This window comes from Parus major, chromosome 8 (genome assembly GCF_001522545.3).
Source record: "Parus major isolate Abel chromosome 8, Parus_major1.1, whole genome shotgun sequence".
Classification (NCBI taxonomy): Eukaryota; Metazoa; Chordata; class Aves; order Passeriformes; family Paridae; genus Parus; species Parus major.
This window is the reverse complement of record NC_031777.1, coordinates 22,927,311-22,949,413: the sequence shown is the minus strand read 5'-3', so window position 1 is coordinate 22,949,413 and position 22,103 is coordinate 22,927,311. Positions and strand designations below refer to the sequence as shown.

The 22,103-nt window shown below is 50.8% G+C and overlaps 2 protein-coding genes across 3 annotated transcripts in view; both read left to right on the top strand.

Annotated features, from left to right (window-relative positions):
• STIL (STIL centriolar assembly protein) overlaps positions 1-2,417 on the top strand; it is a 20,283-nt gene extending 17,866 nt beyond the window's left edge. The window contains exon 16 of the mRNA XM_015636848.3: positions 912-2,417. Within this exon, the coding sequence (XP_015492334.1) occupies positions 912-1,728 (817 nt within the window). The 3' untranslated portion in view covers positions 1,729-2,417. The remainder of the gene's footprint in view (positions 1-911) is intronic.
• A 3,434-nt stretch (positions 2,418-5,851) lies between these two features.
• Positions 5,852-15,882, top strand: TAL1 (TAL bHLH transcription factor 1, erythroid differentiation factor). Of its 2 annotated transcripts, XM_015636822.3 has the most exons (5): positions 5,853-6,123; positions 7,440-7,589; positions 8,766-9,194; positions 9,964-10,055; positions 14,402-15,882. In XM_015636822.3, coding segments are annotated over exons 2-5 (942 nt in total). In that variant the 5' UTR covers positions 5,853-6,123; positions 7,440-7,587; the 3' UTR covers positions 14,821-15,882. The 2 variants fall into 2 exon arrangements, with proteins under 2 accessions (XP_015492307.1, XP_015492308.1); XM_015636821.3 differs by lacking the exon at positions 7,440-7,589 and having other exon boundaries at positions 5,852-6,123.
• The last annotated feature ends 6,221 nt before the right edge of the window (positions 15,883-22,103 follow it).

The window sequence follows — 22,103 nt, the reverse complement described above, 5'->3', positions numbered from 1 at the left end:
TGTGGATCTCTGGTGAGAGGTGTTCTGTGGCAGGGGAAGTGGAACTGGATCATCTTTGAGATCCTTTACAGCCCAAACCATTCTAAGATTCTGTGTTTACAGAGTCATGTTTGCAAACCCAGGAGTGACCGTTCACATTTGTGCTCAAGTGCTTACTCATCCTAAGGTTTAAACTTGCTGCTGTAAGTGGCATTTGGCAGGATAGATGGGTCTTAATTCTTACTTGATCTGAGGAGCTTGGGTTTGTGAACTAATATGTGATGTGTGAACTAAATGCAATAGTTTACAACTATTACTGGTGTACCAGAGCTTGTTCTTTCAGTCCTCAAACATTATATACATATATAGTGTTTATATATGTATGTATATATACACAAGAAATTGCTGCAACAGAACAAATTAATGTTTCCCATTTGAAGATATTTCAAAAACTAAAACCTTGTAAGCTTCTGGAAACAGATGCTATGTCAGAGTTTCTGTAAAAGTCCTGGAACTGCTGTGCATTGGGAAAGATGTTCTTGGTCTCAGTCCCCTCTGGGCTGTATTTGGAGCTATAAAATTTGGGCTGTATGGTAGAACTCAGTTGTAGGGTCAGACACACAAAATGTTGCATTCACTGGTGAAAAAAGAACAAGAGCTCATACTTGCTTTAAAACAAAAACCAGCTCTGTAACCTGCTAGAGATGGGTGGTTCCTCATATGAGAGTACTGTGTACTGAAGAAGGGAATATCATCCATCCTCTGGCAGTGTTTGGCTACTGTGGGTGTGAGGTTTTCAGTATGTGCAGGTATGATCTCAGTCCCAATGGAGCTGTGTTCAGGAGAAAGGAGAAATCAGTACAGTAAGAAAAATTGGGAGACTGACACTTTTCCTGTAATGCTAATGTTAACTTTTTGATGTTTTATTTCAGCATCTTGGCGTGCATAAGTCCTGAAGCAGTGGTGCCTGGATTAAATTCCATGTCACTTGCCAATGTCAGCATGTGTCCCAACGTTGTTGATCTGAGCATGGAAGCAAATGCCATAGCACTGAAGTATCTCAGTGAAAATCAGTTATCCCAACTGTCTCTCAGTCGCTCTCAAAATCCTCTTGGAGATTTTGCCTTCCAAGACATCTTGCAAACAAATGTGGACAAGAGCATGGTGGGCCTGAGTTTAATTTCACCCAACAATATGTCTTTTGCAACCAAGAAGTACATGAAGCGGTATGGGCTGATACAGGGCAATGACAGCAGTGAAGATGAAGAGGAGCTGCAGGCTCAAGATGGCAATTTTGGCACTGTCAAAAGCAAAAGCATGCCAGAAAAAAACTGTACCCCTGTGTTGGACAGCTTCAGCCACCAGACTGAATTACCTAAAAAAGTGGATGGAAGACTTCCCATTCACCTGAAAAGCCACAGCAGAGATTTGGCTACTAATGCTTCTCCACCAGAATTAAACAGCCCTGTGTTAAGAAATATTACAAATGAAATTTTTCCTCCCAGAACAGATCAAGCAGATGAAAACTCACTTCAGTTCCTAAAGGATTTAAAATCAAAAACCAGATTGTTACCTGGGAGAGTTGAATTCACTGAACAACCCGTCAGGAAAGATGAAGGAGATACTCGGGCCTTCCGTGGAAATCTGCATACTCCAACTCTTGAAATGTTAAACCAATCAAACAGCATAAATTCTGTTGGCACCATTCTTGATGTGAAACAACTCAGGCAATTACCAAAGCTGTTCTGAACATCCCCTGAGATAGCTGCAACCACTGCTTCAAATCAGAGAGACCTCTCTGTAAAAGACTACAGGAAACCACGGATTGAGCTCTCTTTGAAGAGGTCACTCTGTTGTAGCAATGTAAAACTTGCAGAACTGAGTTTTCAGCCCAGCTCAGGGACAACCACCTCAAAGTGCCTGGCTGAGGCAGTGCTGATCAACATAGACATGTGTGTGCACTTTTGTTTACAGTTAGGTGTGATTTTAAATCATATTGAAGGTGAATCAACCTGAGCCCAAGATGTACTTTTAATATAATTTTAACAGTGGTGATTACTTAAGTGTTCTGTTGACTTTTTAAAAACAGACTTTTCCATGTTTGTGCCAACTGTGAGCCAATGATAATGTGTGTGGCAGAGCAGGGGTAACAGAGCTAAAGCACTAATTTCTAGAAGTTTGCTGAAATGGTTGGATTACTGTGTGGGGGTTGTGTCTGTGGGGAAGTGAAGTATAACTTTGGCTTTACTTTGCATAAAATTATTTTGAATTCAGCCAAAATGGCACATGTATGTAACTCTCTGTATCATGAAATCTTTGAAGGAAAAGCTGGCACTTTTAAACCTTGTAATTTTTTTTCACCTCTGTGTTTTCTATTTATTTAAAATTACATACTGGTCATAAAGGTCAAAGGTTCCATTAAAAAATATTAATCTTCACTTTTCTAATGCTGCCTTTATTTAAGACACATGTGGCTTCCCAGTCATTGTTAGAATGGTTCACTTGAAGTTCACTGGTTCCCCTGCTACTGAACTCCTCAGGAATCTGGTACTGGGGTGGTGGGGTAAACAGAAATAATAATTTACTTTGTTCTGAATTAACACCGAAATATTCTGTCACCAAGCACTCCAGTCATTAAGGAAGCATCTCTTTTCTATAACCTTGTGATGGTAATATTGCACAAGGGGAAGAATTTGGCTGAAGTGGTGATTCATTCCCATTCCCACCATTTCTGGTGGGAGGACAGTGGAATGATGGTGGAGCCATGTGTTTTCTTACTGGCCTTTTAGTGCATCAGCATTCTCTGACAGGCATTGGAACAAACTTTGTTTTAGTGATGGTATTGTCTCAACAGCAGTTCAGCCAGTGGTGCTGACCTTGCCTTTCCTGTTCTGAGTGTTAAACCAAAGATTAAAACACCCTGCACTGAAATCCTGGGCTTTTCCCAATCAAATCCTAAGGACTGCAGTGTTCTTGGTATGTTAGAGTGGGCACTAATTGCTAATTAATTTATTACAGAATTGAGGTGAGATAAACCATGTTGCTGTTTTGGAGCCAGCACAGAGAGAGGAAGGCAGCAGCTCCTTTTGAGCCAGAATTTCTCCTCTCACGCAGCCTCTTCCATCAACAAGGATATTTGCTTCCTTTCAGGAAAGGTGCTACTTTGCTGTGCTGAAAAATAAAAACCTTTCTCAGTCCCTGAATCTCCCCTGGATCAGGCATAAGCTTATTATCTGCCAGCACATTTTCTGCTGAATCAGTCAAAAAATAGTTAATGTTTTTGAACATTCCAGTGAGATGAATGAGGCAATTCATACCTCTGAGCTATTGTTGCAGGGTTTTGTTCTTTGTTTCCTATTGTAAAATGTCTGGAAACACAGGAAGATGACAGTTGTATTGGTTAATATTTTAAAGACTTTCTTCAAATGCTCAAGGGCTAGAAACAATTTGAAAACAAAAGCCAAACTACTTCCACACAGCTCAGGACAAGGGTGCGGTGTTAATAATAAGTTACACAAAGCATATAATCCTGGACAGCAACCTCCAAGCAAGCAGAATGTTCATTTATTGGACCATAACAACAAAAACACCCTTCCCTTAAAGCACCATTTTCCTTTCATAGTGTGGTGCTGAGTAATTTCAAGATGTCTGGATTTTTTTTCCCTGAAGTATCTACTGCAATTTGAGGTTTAAAAAACCAAACAAACATGTAAAGCCAGGTCTGGCTTTGTTAACAGAGCACTGAGGCCCAAGCTCTGGAGCTGGCTTGCCAGGTGATGGCATGGGTAATGGGGCAACATCAAGGCTTTCTTGATTTGGGTTTTGGGGTTTTCTTTTTTGTCTGTTTTTTTCTTCTATTGTTTCTAGCTTTTCTTTATTATTATGAAGGGAAGGTATTTATAATGCTAGCTGAAAAGGTGCTGGGCCTACCCGGAGCATCACTGACCGCTTTACTTTGGGTAATTTTTGTGCTCCCCACCCTGACGGAAGGGTTTGATCCCTCTTCAGTAAAGTAAAAATGCGGGCCGGAGGTGGGCTGAGCACGGCCCGGCTCCCACCGCAGCGGGCACGGGCACGGCTGGGAATGGCCCCGCAGCAGCCCTCGGTGCTCAGAAGATGCTCGGCTTCCTAATCTCCCCCGCCCAGCCCCGGCTGTTCTATCTTTAACGCTTCCTGTCGGTGAGAGGAGCCGGCTCGAAAATGGTCGTGTTTCCTGGCGGGAGGCACGGCGGGCTCTCCGGCGCGTCGTGACCGCCGCTGCCCCGCCGCCCCACGCACGCTGCCGGCATCGTGCGGGCTCCTGCCGCCCGGGACACGGCCCCGGCCCCGGCCGTGCCGCGGGGGGAGCGCCCGGGGCTTGTGGAAACCTCTCCCACGGCCGCGTCCAGAGCGGGAGGCTGAGGGGAAGGAGTGAAAGGAAGAATAACAGCTCCGGCATTTCCCCCTGCGGGAGGGCGCGCAGGTGGCGGGGAGACAATAGCGACCCCCGGCCCCGCCGCCGCCCCCCGCCCCACGGCAGGTGCGCCCGGGCCCCGCCGCCGCTTGTGCCCCGAGCCGGGTGCTGCCGCCCGGCCTTACCCCTCAGAGGGGGCCGGGGGTGTCCCGGGAAGGGCTCAGCCCGGGTTCCTGCCCTCCCGCCCCGCGCCGGGGGTGGTTTCGTTGTTTTTCGGGTTCCCACGCAGGCCGACCCCCGAGCTGTCCAAACCCGCTCCCGGCGTCGCCCTTAGGGCCGCGCTACCCGCGGGTGTCCGGAGCAGCAGATCTGGGACCCTCCAGCGACTTCTGCCTTCCCCCTTCCCATGCCGGGAGCCCCCGGCATTTCGGGGAGGTTCTCACGCGTCCCGTCTCTTTGCACCGCGACCCCCGCACCGCCCGCTCCCGTCCCCAGCAGCCGCTCCCTGGGCAGGAGCCCGGCTTGGGCCAGCCCGGGGATCCCCGGCCGGCCGGGCCCGGAGCTCGCCGCGGCCCGGCTGAGCCCCTTCCCCGACGGGGCGCGCAGCCGGGCCCGAGCTCCGGCCCCCAGGGTGGGGGGAACCCGGCCCCGGCCCCGCCGGCTGCCCCGCTCTGCTACGGGGCGAGCCAGGGCCCTTTTCTCCCTTTCCCAAGCCCCTCTCCTCCAGGGCCCGCCGCTCACATCCCAAATTTCTCGAGGGCGAGGGGTGCCGGCTCGGTACCCTCTCCGCTCACAGTCCCCGGCATCCCCCAGCTCGGCAGGGATGCTCGGCCTCCTGCCACCCCAGAACGGGAGACGAGACAGGGAGCTCGCCCCAGTTCAGCCCTTCAGCAAAAATACACAGTGTGGGGGAAGGAGGGCTGGGGACTGGGACCGCTTTTCTCCAAAACATCTCTTTTCTATGCACTTTATTTACCTCCTCTTGTCCCAATGCAGCCCACACCCCTTCCCCCTCTCTCAACATCTCCAACAATTTATTTTGGCTCATTAAATTTAATTAAGAACGGAGTAGGTGTTCCATATTTAATAATAATAATAAAGAAAAAAACCCAAAAGAAATCCCCCCCAAAAACACAAAAAAACAAACCAAAAAAAAAAAAACAAACCAACAAAACAGTGGCATAATAACCTCCAAGAGGACTAAAATAAAGAATCGCTATTCAGATGCGGGCAGCCACAGTGCAATTTTTTATTACTTTTTTTTTTTTTTTTTTTTTTTTTTGAATTTGGCCATGGAAAGAAATTACTGCGAAGCAAAATGTGGAAATAGAATAAATTATTTATTATGAAAGGGGATATTTCTCTTTTTTTTTTTTTTTTTTTTCAGTGTCTTTTTAAGAGCATCTAAGCACACACACATAAAAAGCTAGAAGGCATGCATTCCGGAGTTATTCCTATGCATATCCCTGCAATAATTTTCCGCTTTCCTTCGATAAAATTGCCAAATAATAATGAATCATTTCATAAATAATGGGTTTAGAAGCTTATCAGGGCAGGCGGGCCACTGCTGGGGTTTTATCTCTCTCGGCCACATTGCAGTAGTGTTCCGCTCTCCATACTAAATAGGAAACTGGACGTGATGTGGAATTAGAGCCTACCCAGCTGAAGCCACCCAACACTTACTACAAATATAGCCGCGATGCGTAGGCCACAAAATGGCTCCACTCACTTTTCCCAATGAAAAGCAAATGGTGAGTAAAGAGGAATCGGCTCTGCAGAAGTGTGGGCGCTGGGAACGGCGGGATGTGGTTCTGGGGGGCAGCGAGTGAGCTCTGGGGGGCTTCTGCCCCACATGAGAGACGGGAAAAAACACAAAATCTTTTCCGCGGTTGGGTTTTAATCTTTTTTATTCTTTGATGCGGAGTCGGTGAGGAGGAGAATACATTTTCCACTCTGAAATCGTGGGGTGCGGCACCCCCACCGCCCCGGGAGCCTCGGGCGGCGGCCGGGACGGGCTGCGGGGCGCTGGGGGCAAAGCTCCCCCTGGGCCCGGCTCCCCCGGCCTCTCCCCGGGGACAAACACCAGGACACGGCCCGGCCAGAACCCGAGCGCTTCTCCCGAGAGGGGGGTCCCCGATATCCCTCTCCCCCCCGCCCTTCTCTCTGGGGCGATCTCCCTACAAAGGGACGGCGGGAGAGGTGCGCTTTCAGGTTGGAAATTTCCTGCCGATCGGCTGCTGGAAAACAAAAGGATTTTGCGGAGCAGAAACCAGCGGGCGGGGATTTAATGCCCCCCCTCCATTTTTTCTAAACGAAACCACCCCAATTTAAGGCAAAATTCTGCCGATGTCTTTGCGGTTTTGCGTATTTCGTTTTTTAACAAATGCGAGAACAGACGCCATCGGGATTATTTATTTTTTTACGAAGGGGAAAACCTAATTTTTCGTGATTTCGTTGGCGGGGTGAACCGGCCTCACCTTCCTGTCTCTGGGCGGCGGGGAGCGGGCTCTCTCCGCCGCCGGCCCGGTGCCGGCTGTCGCGGTTCCTGGGCCGGGAGCGCGGCCGGTAACCGGCCCCTTGAGGAATTTAATTTGCCCCTTTAGGAATTAAATTTTCCAGCCGGACGTGGGAGAAACGCCGCCGCCGTCGCCGCTTCGTGCGAGCCCATCGGGAGAAAAACAACCCCGTGTCCGGCCCCGTCTGTGATTTCCTCCCGGGAAGACCGGGCTTGCAATGTGTCCAAAAAACCGCCCAATTCGCCCCAAATATAGGGCGCTCTTTTTTTCACGCCTTTTTTTCTCTGTTTATTTTTTTTTCCACGCCAGGCCATGGCCGTCGCTCGTTGTGGCCCCGTGTGCGAGGCGGCGGCTCCCGGCGGCGGCGGCGGGGGGGGACCCGGGGGTGGCCGCTGTCCCCTATCACAGGGGCCTCCCCGGGGTGCTGTCCCCTCCTTCCCTCTCCCCTGCACCTTTCTCCCTCCACTGATCTCTGGCAATCCGGACCCACGAGATCCACCCTCTCCTCTTTTTTTTTTTTTTTTTTTCTCCCCCCCTTCTCTTCCTCCCAGGATTTAGCAGTTTTATCCCGATGCGGGTGTCCTTCCTCTCTGTAAAGTCGTAAGTACCTTGAGGTGGGAGGAGTAGATTCAGCCTGACACTGAGAGCGCTTTTGTTGAAACAGGAGAGACTTGCGGTGTCCCTACTTAAATATGACACATGTGAGTAATCTCTTCCTATACAATATCGGAATAGGCAATTAGATTTTTCTTTCTAGAGGGCTGGCGGGAAGGGGCCCGGAGGGAAAGCAGAGATCTTGTGCTTTAGGTTGGGTAGTTGTAGTATTTTTTATTTTATTTTTTTTTTCCAGCGAGATATATGGCCAAAAAAAAAAATTGTTCGGTTTTTTTTGTTTGTTTTTTGATTTTTCCTCGCGACTCAGCCTATCAGAAACGAAATAAAAATTTCCCGAGGCATAGGAGCAAGAAAAATGGGTGGCAGCTCTCTGCTCCGTGAAGCTCCTTATTTATATAGAAAAGAATAATCAATCAACTAGAAAAAATAAAAAACGAACGAGAGTATATGTAGGAGATAAAGCATAGAAATAATCGCGATATCGCTGTCTTCCCTCGGCGCGAGGTGCCTTGTCGCGACAGCATTTGTTCTGAGGGAGAAGGGGGACAATGCTGTGTGCCGGGCCCCTTCCTCCTTCCTGCGGTAGCGAATTGCGCGGGGGACTGACTGCGTTAGGGGCTGCTTTAACCCCCTCTCCCCCAAAAAGTGGTTTCAGGTATATTTCGATAGTTTATAAATAACAATAAAAAATAATCATGGGAGGAGAAGGGGCCGCCCGTGAGGCTCAGGCCGCTCCAGGCAGGCCGGGCCGCGACTGGGCCGGTTCCGGAGGGCAGCAAACACCTCCGGGGAGCCCAGAACTGGGAGAAATCCCCGCAGAGGAATTTGGAATTTGTGATTTGGGGGCACAGTTTAACCCGCACCCTCGGCGGTGCTGCGGGCTCTGCCCTGGCTCCCCGGCGGCCCCGATGGTGCCGATGTGAATCCCCGCGGGGCTCCGGGGGCTCCGGCCCGGCCCCACCGAGCGGGACCGGGCCGCTGCGAGACGTCAGAGCTCCGCCAGCCTCCGTGACGTCAGGGCAGGGCCGGGGCGCCCCGTGACGTCACGGCACCGCACGGCCCGGCGGGGTGGACCCACAGACCTCCCCGCGGTACCGCCAGCAAACTCTACATTATTTGGGGGGATCGGGAACTCCCCCGTTTCTCACCGACCAGGTGTGAGCCCCGAAGCGGCCCCCCCGTCGGGGCGGTGCCCGTGGCGGGGTAAAGCCCCCGGCGGGTCCCGGTGCGGGGCCGGCCCTGAGCGCTGCCTCTCTCCGCAGGACGATGGACAGGCCGCCCGCCCCGCCGCCCCCCAGTGACCCCCGCGATGCCCGCCCCTCCCGGCGGCACGACTCGGAAGCGGAGACCACGAGCGAGCCGGAGAGCAGCCGCGGGGGCATGGAGGCGCCGGCGGACCCCCAGCTGCTGCTCAACGGGGCGGCCAAGGAGGCGGGCCGGCCCTCCCCCGGGCCCCCCGCCGCCCCTGTGCCCGTCATCGAGCTGGTGCGCCGGGGGGGCTCCCTGGACATAAAAAGCCGTGAGGCGGCGGGGGACGCGATGCAGAGAGCGCCGGGAGCCGAGCCGTGCCGCGCCGCCGAGGCCGCCTGCGAGGCCCGCATGGTGCAGCTGAGCCCCCCCGCGCTCCCGCTGCAGCCCCCCGGCAGGGCCATGCTCTACAACCTGGGCCAGCCGCTGGCCACCATCAACAGGTCCGTGCCTCCCCTGTCCCGTCCCATCCCGGAGCAGCTCCCCCAGGGGTGTCCCGGGCCGTGGCGGGGCGGCGGGAGGTGCGGGGCGGAGATGCGGGGGCAGAAGCAGCAGCATCCCTTCCTCTGCCCGGGGCTCGCCGCTTACACCCTCGCGGGTTAGCGCGCAACTTTGCAAAGAGAGAAAGGGGAAAAGGGGAGGGGGGAGTCAAAGAAGAAACGAAAAACTCTCCCTCGAAGGAAAAATTTTTGCAATGGCAAAGTCCTGGGCAGAGAGAAGGGATCCGTCAATAAACGGGCGAGAACCGGTTTAGCTCTTCGGAGCTCCCCGGGCTCTCTCTGTTCTCTGACGAGTCCCGCAAATTAGCGAAGGGCCAACAGAGGCTCTGACAGGGGTTGAGCCAGCCCGGGGGGTGTGCGGGGACAGACCCCCGCCTCGTCTCCCAGGGAAAGCTGCGGCAGGGACCCGGCCCGGGGGTCCTGCGTGCCCGCCTGGGGTGGGGGAGCACAAAGCCGAGGGAATGGGGGAGATTTTGCCCTAAGCCGCTCACATCCCCCTGCCCCCGCAGGGCTGGCGTCTCTCGCTGCGTGCCCCCGGTTGGCCGCGTGTGGTGTCACCGCACGACTCTGGGCTCGGCTGCGTGAGCCGCGGGCTCGCTCCGAGGTCACGGAGCGGCTCCGCTTCCCTCCGGTCCCGGACACAGCCCCCCGCCAGGGGCCGGGCCGGGGGGATGTCGGTGTGTCCTCACGGCCTGCCTGCCTTTCTTTGCAGCGGGTTTTTCGGCGAACCGGACTCTTTCTCCATGTACGGCAGCAACCGAGTGAAGCGGAGACCCTCTCCGTACGAGATGGAGATCACCGACGGTGAGAGAATTTCACCCCTGCGCCGCCTCTTGGGGGAGGGGGGATGTCTCCGTCTACCTAAGGGGGCAAGTTCCTGCACGAAGCCACACTCTGGGACCAAATCCCCAGATAATAAAAGGACTAAACCCCCAAACCGTAAAACGCGAATAAGATGGCCAGGGAGTCAGAGTGGCTCCGGTAAGCGGAGCCCACAGCGGTGCCCAGCAGCGTGCTCGGTGAGTTTGCCTTCACCCAGCACCCAGGGATGCAGCTCAGCCCTCGGTTAGTTACATCCCTATTCTGCAAATTGCTTAGAGATTAAATCCGAAAGAGGACAATAAATGTAAGTCTTTGTTGAAGTGCAGATCAGGGCCATTGCAGTGAGATGCTGCGTCTGTAAACCCTTTCAGCCAGGAGGCGTTTGCCCTGCAGACAGCAGCCTTGGGCAGAAAGGATAACCTGTCTTAAATCTCCTGGATGCGAAGAGCTAACCCTGTGCTGAGGTCTGCAGCGGCTGGTCCCTTAATTCAGTATACATCCACACACCGGTCCCGTCTGCCGTGAAATACCCCGTGGCAGAGCCGGGGAGGAGATGTGGAAGGTGGGATTCCGTTGTTCGAGCAGAGATCCCAGGTGCGGGCATCTCTGTTGGAGCCGCAGGGTGATTTCGGAGAACGGAAGGCAGGGAGAGGGCAGGGCAGGACCTGCTGCCGGCTCCTGACAGCAGGTTTGAGGTGTGAGATGCTGCGTGCAAAGGGATATTTGCCCACGGGATGCTGCCCACGCAAAGGGACATTTGCAAGAACAATTTGCACGTGGCAGGCCGTCCTGTTTATCTCTGGAGTTAATAGCCCGTACAAATGAGATTCACTGAAATTCGTTTTCTCTTTAGCGATTGTAAACACTGCATTTCAATTGCTGGACGACTAATTTTCCGCCTTTCCTGCTAGCTGTCCCTTTCCTTCTACCTAGCTGATCTAAAATCAAATCATCACCTTCATCAGACCAAAATAATGCATCCCAAACTGACAGGCTCAGGGTATTATCTGCATTAACCAGTCCTTCTCTCCCCACTCTCTGCCCTCCTGGTCCTTTCACACTGCTGCCCCATGGGACAGGGGAGGTTACAGCCCCGGCACAAGAAGAGCTTTTTGTCTGGGTTTTGATGCTGAGGCTTAGCAGTTAGAGGGAAAATCAGATCTTGGTGTCTGACTAAAGCTTTGGAATTGCTATTAAATTAGGTATTAAGTATTACAGAAATACTTGGTTGTAACCACGTTTTTGAAGATGTAGTTTGATGCAGGTGTACAGATAGGGCCCAATCCTGCAGGTTCTGGTTCATGTGAATTTCCAAGATTCGACTCAGTGTTTTCTGAGGAGGAAAAAGGGTATCAGACTATGTTGTCTAAACAGGAATAATTTGTAGGGAGGTACATTCCATGCTGAGGCATCTGTGTGGTCTGAGGGGCTTTGCTTATTGCTCTGATGGGCATCTGCTGGGTGGCATCCACAGCACACAGGAGCATCACTCTGGAGGGTCCTCAGCCCTTGGGGGCTGCAGAAGGGCAGGAAAGCCTTGCCAGACACTTTTGTGTTTGTTCTTTTTTCTGTGAGAGAATAAGTGGTGGGGTTTTCACAAGTAGTTCTTTTTATCTGTTTTATTGAAATTCTGTTCCATTTAATATCTTCTTTAAGAATAGCTAGAAGTGATGATAAAAAAAAAAGTATCTCTAGAAAAGTATATCCTGGAACTTTGAAAGATCATATTTTTATTAATTTTCCTCACATTTCTAATTACAGTTTAAGAAAGCATCAGTCAATCCATTATAACAAAATCCAGGCAAAAATTCTCATCCAATTGCTTGAATTAATTATGAAGCAAGGTTTTTTTATGAGAAATAGATTTTCTATTATAACACAGCTATGGGGCATTTTAATTTCCTCCATTGCTTGACATGTTTTGACCAAAGCCTCATCTCTTTCTAAAATATATGTTTAATTCAGTTAGTGCAGGAATCAAGAATTTGAGTGGTGTCAGAATTTGTTTTATTTACTGAAGCCTGATTTGGGTGCCCCTAGATGAAAATTAACAGGTTTTGTTGTGGTTTTTTTTTCTGGTTTCTGACCAATTTATGAAAAGATGCCTTTTAGTCATCAGCTTTCACTGAACAGAAACACATGTTTGAAAGTCTCTTGAGGATTTCTTTTTAATGAGCAGTATCCAAGATGGGGTTACTTCCCATACCCTTATGGGAGTAAAGAGCTTTTAAGCTCCATCTCTCTCTGGATTCAAGACCAGTTGCTTTGTCTTGTCTGGAAATGGCCAAGTGTTTAAAATGTCACATTATTTTAGTAGGATGTAGCATAATTCTTCACTGCTTGATTAGCAGTGCTGCTGGGGGCCCTTGGTCCCTGTCACCTTCCCCACAATCCTGTGGCATAGCAGGCTGCACACATCAGGGACAAGGAACCTTCCCTTTGCATGAGCTCTTGCACATCAATCCATACAAAGGGCATTAGGTGCTGTTTGGGGGTGAACATTGCCTTTATTAAAGCATCACATCGGAATCTTAGATGTCAGGGAGGTGTTTGTCATTTCTACATCCCTTAGCTTGCCCCAGGGGCTGTTTGTGATTTTAGGGGACTCCCAGCTCTGAGCACACTGTGAGGAGGAGTGAGTTGTGTGGCTGTTCACACACTGGAGAAGCTGGCAGCTTTAATCTGTCTGCTTGGGAGTGTGTCCCCATGCAAACTCTGCAGTGCAGGGTGTTGTGTGTGGTGTGCTGGACTGAAGGGACTCTGTTTCCCCTGAAGGGAGGAAAGCGTGGTGGTCCCTGATCAGCTGGAACAAGGGTTCCACTTCTGGTGTGCAAGGTGGGATTTGCTGAGGTGCAGCCTGACTAGGATACTTATAAAAAGTCACACCTGTTTGGCTCCTGTGCCACAGTCAAGGCAGCCAGCAGCTTTGCTAGAAAAGAGTAAAGGTGTTTAAATGTGCCCTGGGGTGCTGGTTCCACTGGGAGATGTCAGAACTGTGCCTTAAACTGCTCACCAAGGCCAGGGACTTGTTCCCACCAGAAGGGAGAAGTTAGGCAGGTGTCTCAGAGTGGGGAATACAGGGGAGAGATGGGGAGAATGAAAATTCCACAGTCCTTTGAGGCAAATCTCACCAGTGTGTCACCTGCAAGTCTTTGCTTCCCACTCTGTGATGGTTTCCATTGTATGTGATGCTTCCTATCCCATGGGAGTTTCTGCCCCGGTCATTATTCCAGATTTTCATGAGATTGATGTGACTTTCCATTGTTGATGTCTCCTGAAGGAGATGATGGGAAGAATGTAATAATAGAAGCATCTTATGGTAGTGTTCTCTCATGTTCCATGGACCCAAGGACCTGCAATCCTGATTTACAGCACTGCTGCTCCTGCAGAACACTACTTTGCAGGTGTGCTTTTGGGTCTCTTCTAGCACAGAGACAAAGCTTTGCTCATGTACACCAGGAGTTGTCCTGATGTGCTGAAAGGAGAATTGGTGTGATTTGTGCCTTCATCCTGCATAGCATCCCCTCTCAGAAACATGGCTGTAAAAGTCCAAGATGGAATGGGAGGTTACTTGTCATTAGGTCAAATGGACATCTCTAGCAATTTGGAGTCCCTTCTCCAATTAGTGTCAGAGGGAGTTTTTGCTCTGTGGCAGTGATGAGGAGAGAGAGCAGGCAGCCCTCAGGTCAGCTGTGACACTGTTCCATCCTCACCTGTGATCACCCTTCCAGCAGGACACTGCCTTCACTCTGTGGGTCAGCGTGGGTCAATTCCTACCTGTCCTCATCCCCTTTCATTCAGGGGGCTGGTGGCAATCCTGTGGTCTCTCTCAGCAGGGAAGACCTCTGGATCTCAGAGCTGTCAAAGCCTCTGCTCAAGCTTATTTCCTCCCATCCCAATGGTGTGTCCTTTAGACAATGTTTGGGATAGAAAATAAAGCCATCTAGTGAGATAAACTTTTAATTTAACTCAGGACCATTGTCACTGAGTTACCCTTGTTGATGGGTTGAGATACCCTAAAATTATAGAAGCCTTCTGCACACGTATCATGGCCTAAGCCTTCTTCCTTGGAGAGGTAAATTTAGATAACTGAGGAAACAAAGAGATGCCACCCAAATTTTCCCTTCCACTGGATTGAACTGGAGTTACAGCTTTCTCAGCTCATGGGGTCAGCTTCCACTAAGCTGGAAACTCTTGTTTCACCGCCTTGCTGATTAAACCTCACTATAATTAATCAATTAGTTAATTTTCAAAGCGGTGACCTATTCAGTAAAGTAATACCTGACCTGTTAAGCCCAGCTCCTAATTCTGCGTGGTTGGAATTGCAGGTCCTCACACGAAAGTTGTTCGTCGCATTTTCACCAACAGCCGGGAGAGATGGAGACAGCAGAACGTCAACGGGGCCTTCGCAGAGCTGCGCAAGCTCATCCCCACCCACCCGCCCGACAAAAAACTCAGCAAGAACGAGATTTTGCGCCTGGCTATGAAATACATCAACTTCCTGGCCAAGCTGCTCAACGACCAGGAGGAAGAAGGAAACCAAAGGGGCAAAGTGAACAAAGACTCGGGGATAGTCCAGGAAGACCTCCTGCAGGACATGTTGTCCCCCAACTCCAGCTGTGGGAGCTCCCTGGACGGAGCGGCGAGCCCGGACAGCTTCACGGAAGAGCACGAGACGCTGGATTCGAAGCACACGCGGAGCCTGCACCACGCCATCCTCCCCGTAGAAGGCAACGCGCAGCGGTGATGACCCTCACGCTGCTCCCGAAGCGCCACGGGGGAGAGGCCAGGCCTGGCTGTGCACTTGCTGGAACTTTTTGCTTGTGGGATTTGTGACTCTGCCTTTCCCTGGGAGCTCGGGCTGCCCACTCACCCCAGCCTGGGGAGGAGTGGCCGGCACGTTGGCTGAGGACGAGACCAACCCAGATGAACGTTCGGGGTTTAGGTACGTGACCGTACAAAGAAGAAAAGCGTTGAAGTCATCTTCGTTGTACAGAACTGCTCGGGATGGGACTCTGAGGAGGGGAAGGAGACAGGGCTGGCACCTCTCCAGCGTTTAGAGGGTTTTCAGACCACTTGGTGAGCGTCTCTTTTCAAGCAGTCATCTGGGTGAGGCATGGAACTCCTCTTTCACTGCCCACGGAGGCCACCGGCGCTTTCCAGCTCCACGTGGTGCTGGAAACTGCTGCATCACGCCAGTGCTGCAGCACTTCTCCAGCCTGTGGCACATCCAGCTGGTCTGAGCAGGAGCCTGGCCACATATTCCTGTTGTCCGAGAGCTTTTGACTGTATCTTTTTAAAGAGGTGAAAAAAAATACCCTCAGCAAAAGAACTATTAAAAGGATTTAGACAATTTCTTTTTCTCTCCTTTTTTCTTTCTTTATTTTTTTCCTTCCCTTTCTTCCTTTCTCTTCTATCTAATTTTGGATTGTTTGGGCTTGTTGTATTTATGACATGGGATTACTTCTGTTTAACACTGTCATGCAGTATCCACTGAATGAAAAGGTACATAGGTGTTTTCTGCCACCCTCCCAGTCCCTGATCCTTCTGCTGGTAACACTCAGCAGGTGAATTTCAAGCCTGCTGTGGTCTCCTAGATTTTTTCCAGTAGTTTCTGTGGGGCCAGAGCTTCCCTCAAGAAAGATGAGTTTCAGAGTTGGTAAGGGAAGAAAATATTTGCTAGTGAAGTAACTCTTTGGACTGGGGGATTTTTAAATTCAAAAAAGCAAAAAAAAAAAGGGCAAAAGGAGTCAATGATGTATCAACAATGTGCGTGTACATAGGGTTATAAAAAGGTTTTTTGATGATATGCTTTGAATTTTTTGATTTTGTTGTGTGAAAATGGCGGTTCACCTGTGCCACTGCCCACAGTGTGGACAATAGTGCTGGATTTATTCTGGTGTTAGAAATATCCTCACCTGTCGAGGCTGGTGGGAGCCCACAGCCTCTCTGAATCTTGTGGGGAAGCAGTAAAATCAGTGATGGGGTTAGCCTCCATTCCCGAGTGCTCAAACTGCTGCAGAACTGAGCTCTGTGAGTGAGCTGATCCTCTGATCCTGCTGCCCCCCAGGAGGGCGTTTGGGAAACAGGAGAGGGGAGCAGGAGGCTGCTGCTGTGGTGGGAGCTGAGAACCACCCTGTGCCATCACTGCTGCTTCAGGCCCACCTCTCACCAACCCATCTCCCAAGGCCTGATGGAGCAGTTGCCCCAAACCCATCCTCTCCCTCTGCAGACATGTCAAGGCACAGAAATCCCTGCCATGATACGGTAGAACAAAAACCCCAAACCCACACACAAACATCCTTTGGAAGAGAATAAGTCTTTCTGAGTAGGGGCATCTTCCACCGCGCTCGTGCCTTCCCAAGGATGCTGAGGTACAAGGGAACACAGAGAATTTGAGTGGGTGTCTGCAAGCCCGTCCAGGCTTCATTCAGAGCCCTGTCATTTCCATCCCTGCTTGGTTTTGATGCCTCTTTGTAAATAATAGGTGAGAGTCTGGCATGTGTCTTGGCATGTCAGGCAGAATTAGTTGCCTGGGAAGGGATCCTGGCCCATGCAAGGATTTCCAGCATAGCCCCCAAATTTTTGGAAATCACCAATCTCCCCCATCATAGACTGGGGGAAAGGATGAAAATTCTTGGGTCTGGATTTCCTGTGCATGGGGGTTTTCACCAGAGGGGGTTACCTGCAAGCTGGGCCAGGGCAGGCGCTGGCGGGTGAGGAAGCTGAGGAAGAGGTTTGGACTGGTACTGGTGCCAGGGGTAGGAAAGGCAAGCAGGGGGGGCTGCCAGGGGACCCTCGGGGGTGTAAGGGGGTGCTGTCACACAGGTAAAGCCGTTCCTGGTTCCCAAATAACCCTGGGGTGGGGTAGGTGGGGGTTTTACGCCCTTGTTATTGAACTGTCGCAAGGAAAAAATAAATAGTTCACCGATACTCAGAAATGCCTCATTCCACACAAACCCATTAGTCCTTGTTTGTATCTCCTCGGTAGCTGAACAGTTGGGAAAATGGTACAACCTTGTCAGCACCCCCAAATGCCCCCAGGCACACGGGCTCCTGCAGGGAGCGCCGCAGGTCCCCCGGGGTATGTACAGCTGTACTTTAATTGTGATTTGAATGGTACATTTCCTCTGCCCACCTCTCCTCCTGCCTGCTTCATCTCTCGCTGTGTGGACCATCATCCCCATTCCTGTTGGAAACAGCGCTCTGGGGCAATGTCGTACCGTGTGAGTGAATTCCTGCCTTACCAATTTTGGTTTTTTCAGCCCCATCCCTTTCTCTGCCACCCTCCCCTTGGATTTCTGCATTTTTTCTGCAGAAATGAAGTAACCAGACCTGGTACCCTGAGTCTCAACTCACTGTGGATGTGCTATTTAGAAAACACATTTGTTGTAATGTGTGTGTATATATAAATATATATATATAATGAATATATCAAGAATATTTCTAAATAAAGTTTTACAAAGCAGCCTCCACTCGCTGTCTGCCTCTGTCCCACCTCATCACTTGACTCCATCATCAGTTTGGTGTTTCACCCCTGAGTGCCGTGGGGTGAAGACTCCAGCGTGGCCCATTCCCAGCCAGCCAAAGACATAAACGGGCAGCAAAAATCGTTGCAAAAGCATCTGCTAATTTGTTTTTTTTTCTCCTTGCTTGACTCACACGGTCCAGCCGGGGCGGGAGGAAGAGCGTGCGGGGCCGGCAGGAAGGAAGGCAGGCGATGAAGCAATGCCCCACCGCAGGCGAGCGTTACCAGCCGCCCCCACCGTACCCCAGCGTGCCACTTGCAGGTCCCCCAAAGGCTCCAGTGGCCTTCTCCCTTCTTTTGGCCAGGCTGACTGTGCAAGGAAGGGGCTGCTGGGGGCCATGCACTTCCCTCTGCGCCATGGCAGGCATGATTTAACAGGCAGTGAGAGCAATTCCTCTTTTTTTTTTAAGAAAGAAATTATCACAGCCACGTGCATAAGTGCTTTTAAAAATATACAGCACCAATTAGGGAGTGTTTATTCCTCTGGCTAAGCGGTCCATTGAATATGTGTGTGGTTTTAAATATGTATATTTATCTTATACAGACATACATACATACATATATATATATACACACTGAATATGTATGTGATTTTAAATATGTATATTTATCTTATACATACATTCATACATATATATATATATCTACATATCTATATATATATCTGTATATATATATATATATACAGCACCATGCTGCTGATGCTGACACCACACCGAGCACAGAGCAGATGAGCAGGAATGGTGCCACAGGTATTTTCTTAGCTTTAGTTTCTATGAATTAAAGAATTGTCGCCTATTTAAACAAATCCTTTAAAGCATCCCTTGCTTTATCAAAGTCTCCCCACAAAAGCTTAGCTGCTAACACCTCCTCCCCAGCAGCCTGGGAGCCAACATTCGCTTTTAAGGTTTCTAAGTTAATTTTCCCCAATATGGAAGAGGGGACCCTTTCTCAGGCTCCAGAGGGGGGTGTGGGGAGCCCTGTCCAGACAGAGCCCCAGACGAGGGACATTGGGGTGTCCCCTGCACAGCCAGGCTGAGCAGAGCCCCAGCAGCCAGGACTGGGCTGGTTTCACCCCGGGCACTGGGACAAAGCAGGTGTGGGCAGTGTGTGGCTGCTGGGTGTTTATCTGCAGCTGGGAGATCATGGCTGTACATCTGGTTTAACCCCTGTCTCCCATTGTGCTGCCAGCCCAGCAAAAGCTGATAGCTTGCCCACTGGTTATCTCTGCCTCCCACCTCCTGCCTCTCTCCCTCCCTCCTTCCATTGCCAGGACAATTCTCCTTTCACCTCCCCCTTCTGCTTTTTTACTTTCTTCAAGTAAAATATCCTCGATGGCTGCAAGTATTTTGCAACCTGCAAAGGAAAAAACATCCTTAAGGGAAAAACACCTGCAGGGTGAAGGCTTCAAACAACTCTGTGTACATTTATAGGGTCTATAACCTATGGAAAGGGCTGAGAGGCTTCCAGTGCCACCTTCTCCATGGTGGGATGTTCAATGTGCATCACTCCTGGTTGACTCCAGTGGTGGGGAGACCCTGGGTGTAGCTTTGCTGGGATGGGCTCCAGGGTTGTGTCCTCAGGTGGTGGCTTCATGTTGGAAAGAAATATCTTTCTCCCAGCATCTTTTTCTCCTGAGCATCTGGACCTTGTTGCTGCTTGGCCACCAAAATGCAGATGTCACAGAAGGTAGCAGACATTCACCTGCCTTCATGTTTCTTTTTAAAAGTAATTTTTGAAAGCCCTTCCCATTCTTTCAATTTCCAATGGAAAATTTAATTAATTTCTCATCAAATGGTAATTTCTTTTTACAATCATTTTGTGTTGCAAAAGGTGATGTGTAATGCTCTGTGAATTCAAATATATGGGGCAAAAACCTCAACTCAACCCATATTTTTTCTCTGTTCATGCAAAACAGAAAAGAAAGTTGGGGAAAGCACCCTGAGGTCCTGGCTTCCACTGCACAGAAGGGATTGGTGCAGCAGGGGAGAAACAGCCTGGCTGTCACAGGTGGCATTGTCCTCAGCTGGGACAGTGCTGGGGCTCATCCCTCCCTGGTGGCACCACAAGCTGATGTGGGTTCTGGTCTGTAGGACAGGAAATTTTCTGGCAAATAGAAGTTTCTTCACAAACTTGAAGCAGATGCATTTAAAGGTGTTTTGTTCATCCAGTTTTGTAATGTATCTCAGGAATTCAATGACTTTCAGGCTTCCAGTGGCAGAAAATTTCACTTAAAACTGTATAGATGACACTGGGGAGTGAGAACAGTGGAGACTTGACATTGAGATAAAATCGAATTAAAAAACAGAGAGAAGGTGGGAGGATTGCATGTATCCAAAATAATGAAACAAGAAACACAAAACCCCTCAAATCACCCCAAATTTGGGCAGCTACTATTTTCCAGCCTCATTATCTGTTTTTAATTACAGCCTTTCTGGCAAAGCCATGTTGAGGGCAGCCTGCACTGGCAGCCCTGCCTGGGAACACCGCCGAAGCCCGGAGCAAGGACCTGCTTCATTAAGGGCATTCCCACATAATTGAATCAAATATTCTCGCGGAAACGACAGGACCCAAACGTTCCCACCCCGGCAGCCGATGAGAAAGCTTCTCCTCTTCGCTCTGACAGGCGAGGTGACAACAGGAGGGAGTAATTTATGTCTCTCTGGGACTGCTCGGTCTGCCCCTCATCCCGGGGCTCATCCCTGACATTCCCACCGCCACACAAAGGCTGCAGCCGGCCGGCGGTGCCCAGGGGACACCGCGCTGTCACACGCAGCCAGGAGATGAGCAGCGAGCAGGATCCTCTCCCTCCTCCCAGTCCTGTTTTTTCTCTCTGCTCCTCCTGCCTCGCCTTTCACCTTATTTCTCACTCCCCATTTTTTATTTTTTCTCTTAGTTTCTATCCCAAAATTGGGATGGGAGAGCAGGGCTAGGGGTGGATGGGAGAGGATGAGGATGCTTTGAGACCGCAGGGGCCGCAGTCCTTGATGGGGATGCAGGAAACCTCCCGGGGGTGGGTCCAACAGGCACTTTCAAACTTGTCCCCCCGGTAGACATTCCTTTTCCCCTGCTCTTGGAGCTATTTTCAGCCGTCCCAGTGACCTTTCCGGGGAACAATTTACTATTGTGTTTTGGTGAAGCCCAGCCTCTATTTTTACACTCTGTTTTGCTGATGCGGGCACAGGGAGCGAGACGGGAATCCAGCAGGAAATGGGAGGGAGCGTCTGGAGCATGGTTAAAGCTGCCCCGGCGCTTTGATGTGCGAACCCGTCCGGCAGCACGTGGTGGGCTGGGGGCTTCTCTCCCTGCCCATCCCTCTGGTAAATCCCACATGGCACCGGCTTAATCTGGCCCTGCCAAGGTGGCAGTGGGTCCTGCAGCAAAGGGAGTTGGGCAAAGGGGCCGGCAAAGCAAAGCTGCTGTGGCACCGTGCTCCTCAGTGCAGGCACTGCAAAATGAAAGGCAGCTCTCTGCTGGTGTTGTGTAGCTCAAGGAATGCTGAAAAGAAAGGAAGGATAAATACCACTTCTTTAAAACTTGTTGACTGGGCTAGGAGAGGTTTGAGGACATGCCCAAGGGTGTCCAGGAAAGGCATGGCAGAGCATCCTGGCTTGCATCATGTGAAATAAGCAGGCTGGAGGTGGCAGGTCTTCGTGTGAGGGGTGGTCCTTCCTGATTAGGGACCTGGAGCTGGGCTTGTCAGAAGTGAATGGCTCCAAAAATGCCAAGCATCGCAGCCTAGAGTGCTAGGGAAGCGTGGCTGCCTGTGTTTGTGGCAGGGAACAACAAGTGTCCCACTCCAGATGTATATCTGGGAAGACGGCCAAAGGCCAGGGAAGTGTCCAGGCCTGCAGCTGTTCTGCTTCCACCACTGTCTCCACCTGCAGCACAGCCCCTGAGGCAGGAATAGGACCCTGCTGCCCAGGGCGTGCCCAGAGCCCACAGAAACCAGAGGTGGAGGCATCCTGCATGTCTGAAGTGTCCAGCCATGGTCTCTCCCGCTGCCCATCCAAGGCTGCCTGGGGGGGATTGGGAGCAAGGGGATGTTTTACAGCAGCTCTCCCATCTCCAGAGCACTTTGCTTGCTGTGATATATCCCTTCACACACCACTGTAGCTGAAATAAAACACATCAGCACCATCCCAGTTGTGTCTTGCAACCATCCAGCATTGCAGCACCACTGCTCTGAGCATCCAGTCTGCTGCATCCCCAGGAATGGCACTGAAATGGGAGCTGGAGGCTGTCCTGGATGTGTCAGCAGTGTGCCAGTGTGGATGCTGTGGGCTGAAGTGCCTGCTCCGGCTGGGAAAGGCTCTGTGCTTGCCAGGGGTGCAGTTGGTGAACTGGTGCCCTGTGCATGATGGGCCAGGGAGCAGGTGAGGAACAAGCCTGGATGAGGCTCCAGTGTGGTGGGTTAGCAGTGACACATCGTGTCACCTGTGTGACAAGGAGTCACACACTCCACAAACACCTGTCCACACACAGGACAGGTGAGTGTGCAC

Bases quoted from the DNA above. Each gene is read 5' to 3' on its own strand.
- TAL1 (XM_015636821.3), top strand. The intron at 9,195-9,963 runs GTCCGTGCCTCC...CTTTCTTTGCAG, and splicing joins CCGCTGGCCACCATCAACAG to CGGGTTTTTCGGCGAACCGG. The intron at 10,056-14,401 runs GTGAGAGAATTT...TTGGAATTGCAG, and splicing joins CGAGATGGAGATCACCGACG to GTCCTCACACGAAAGTTGTT.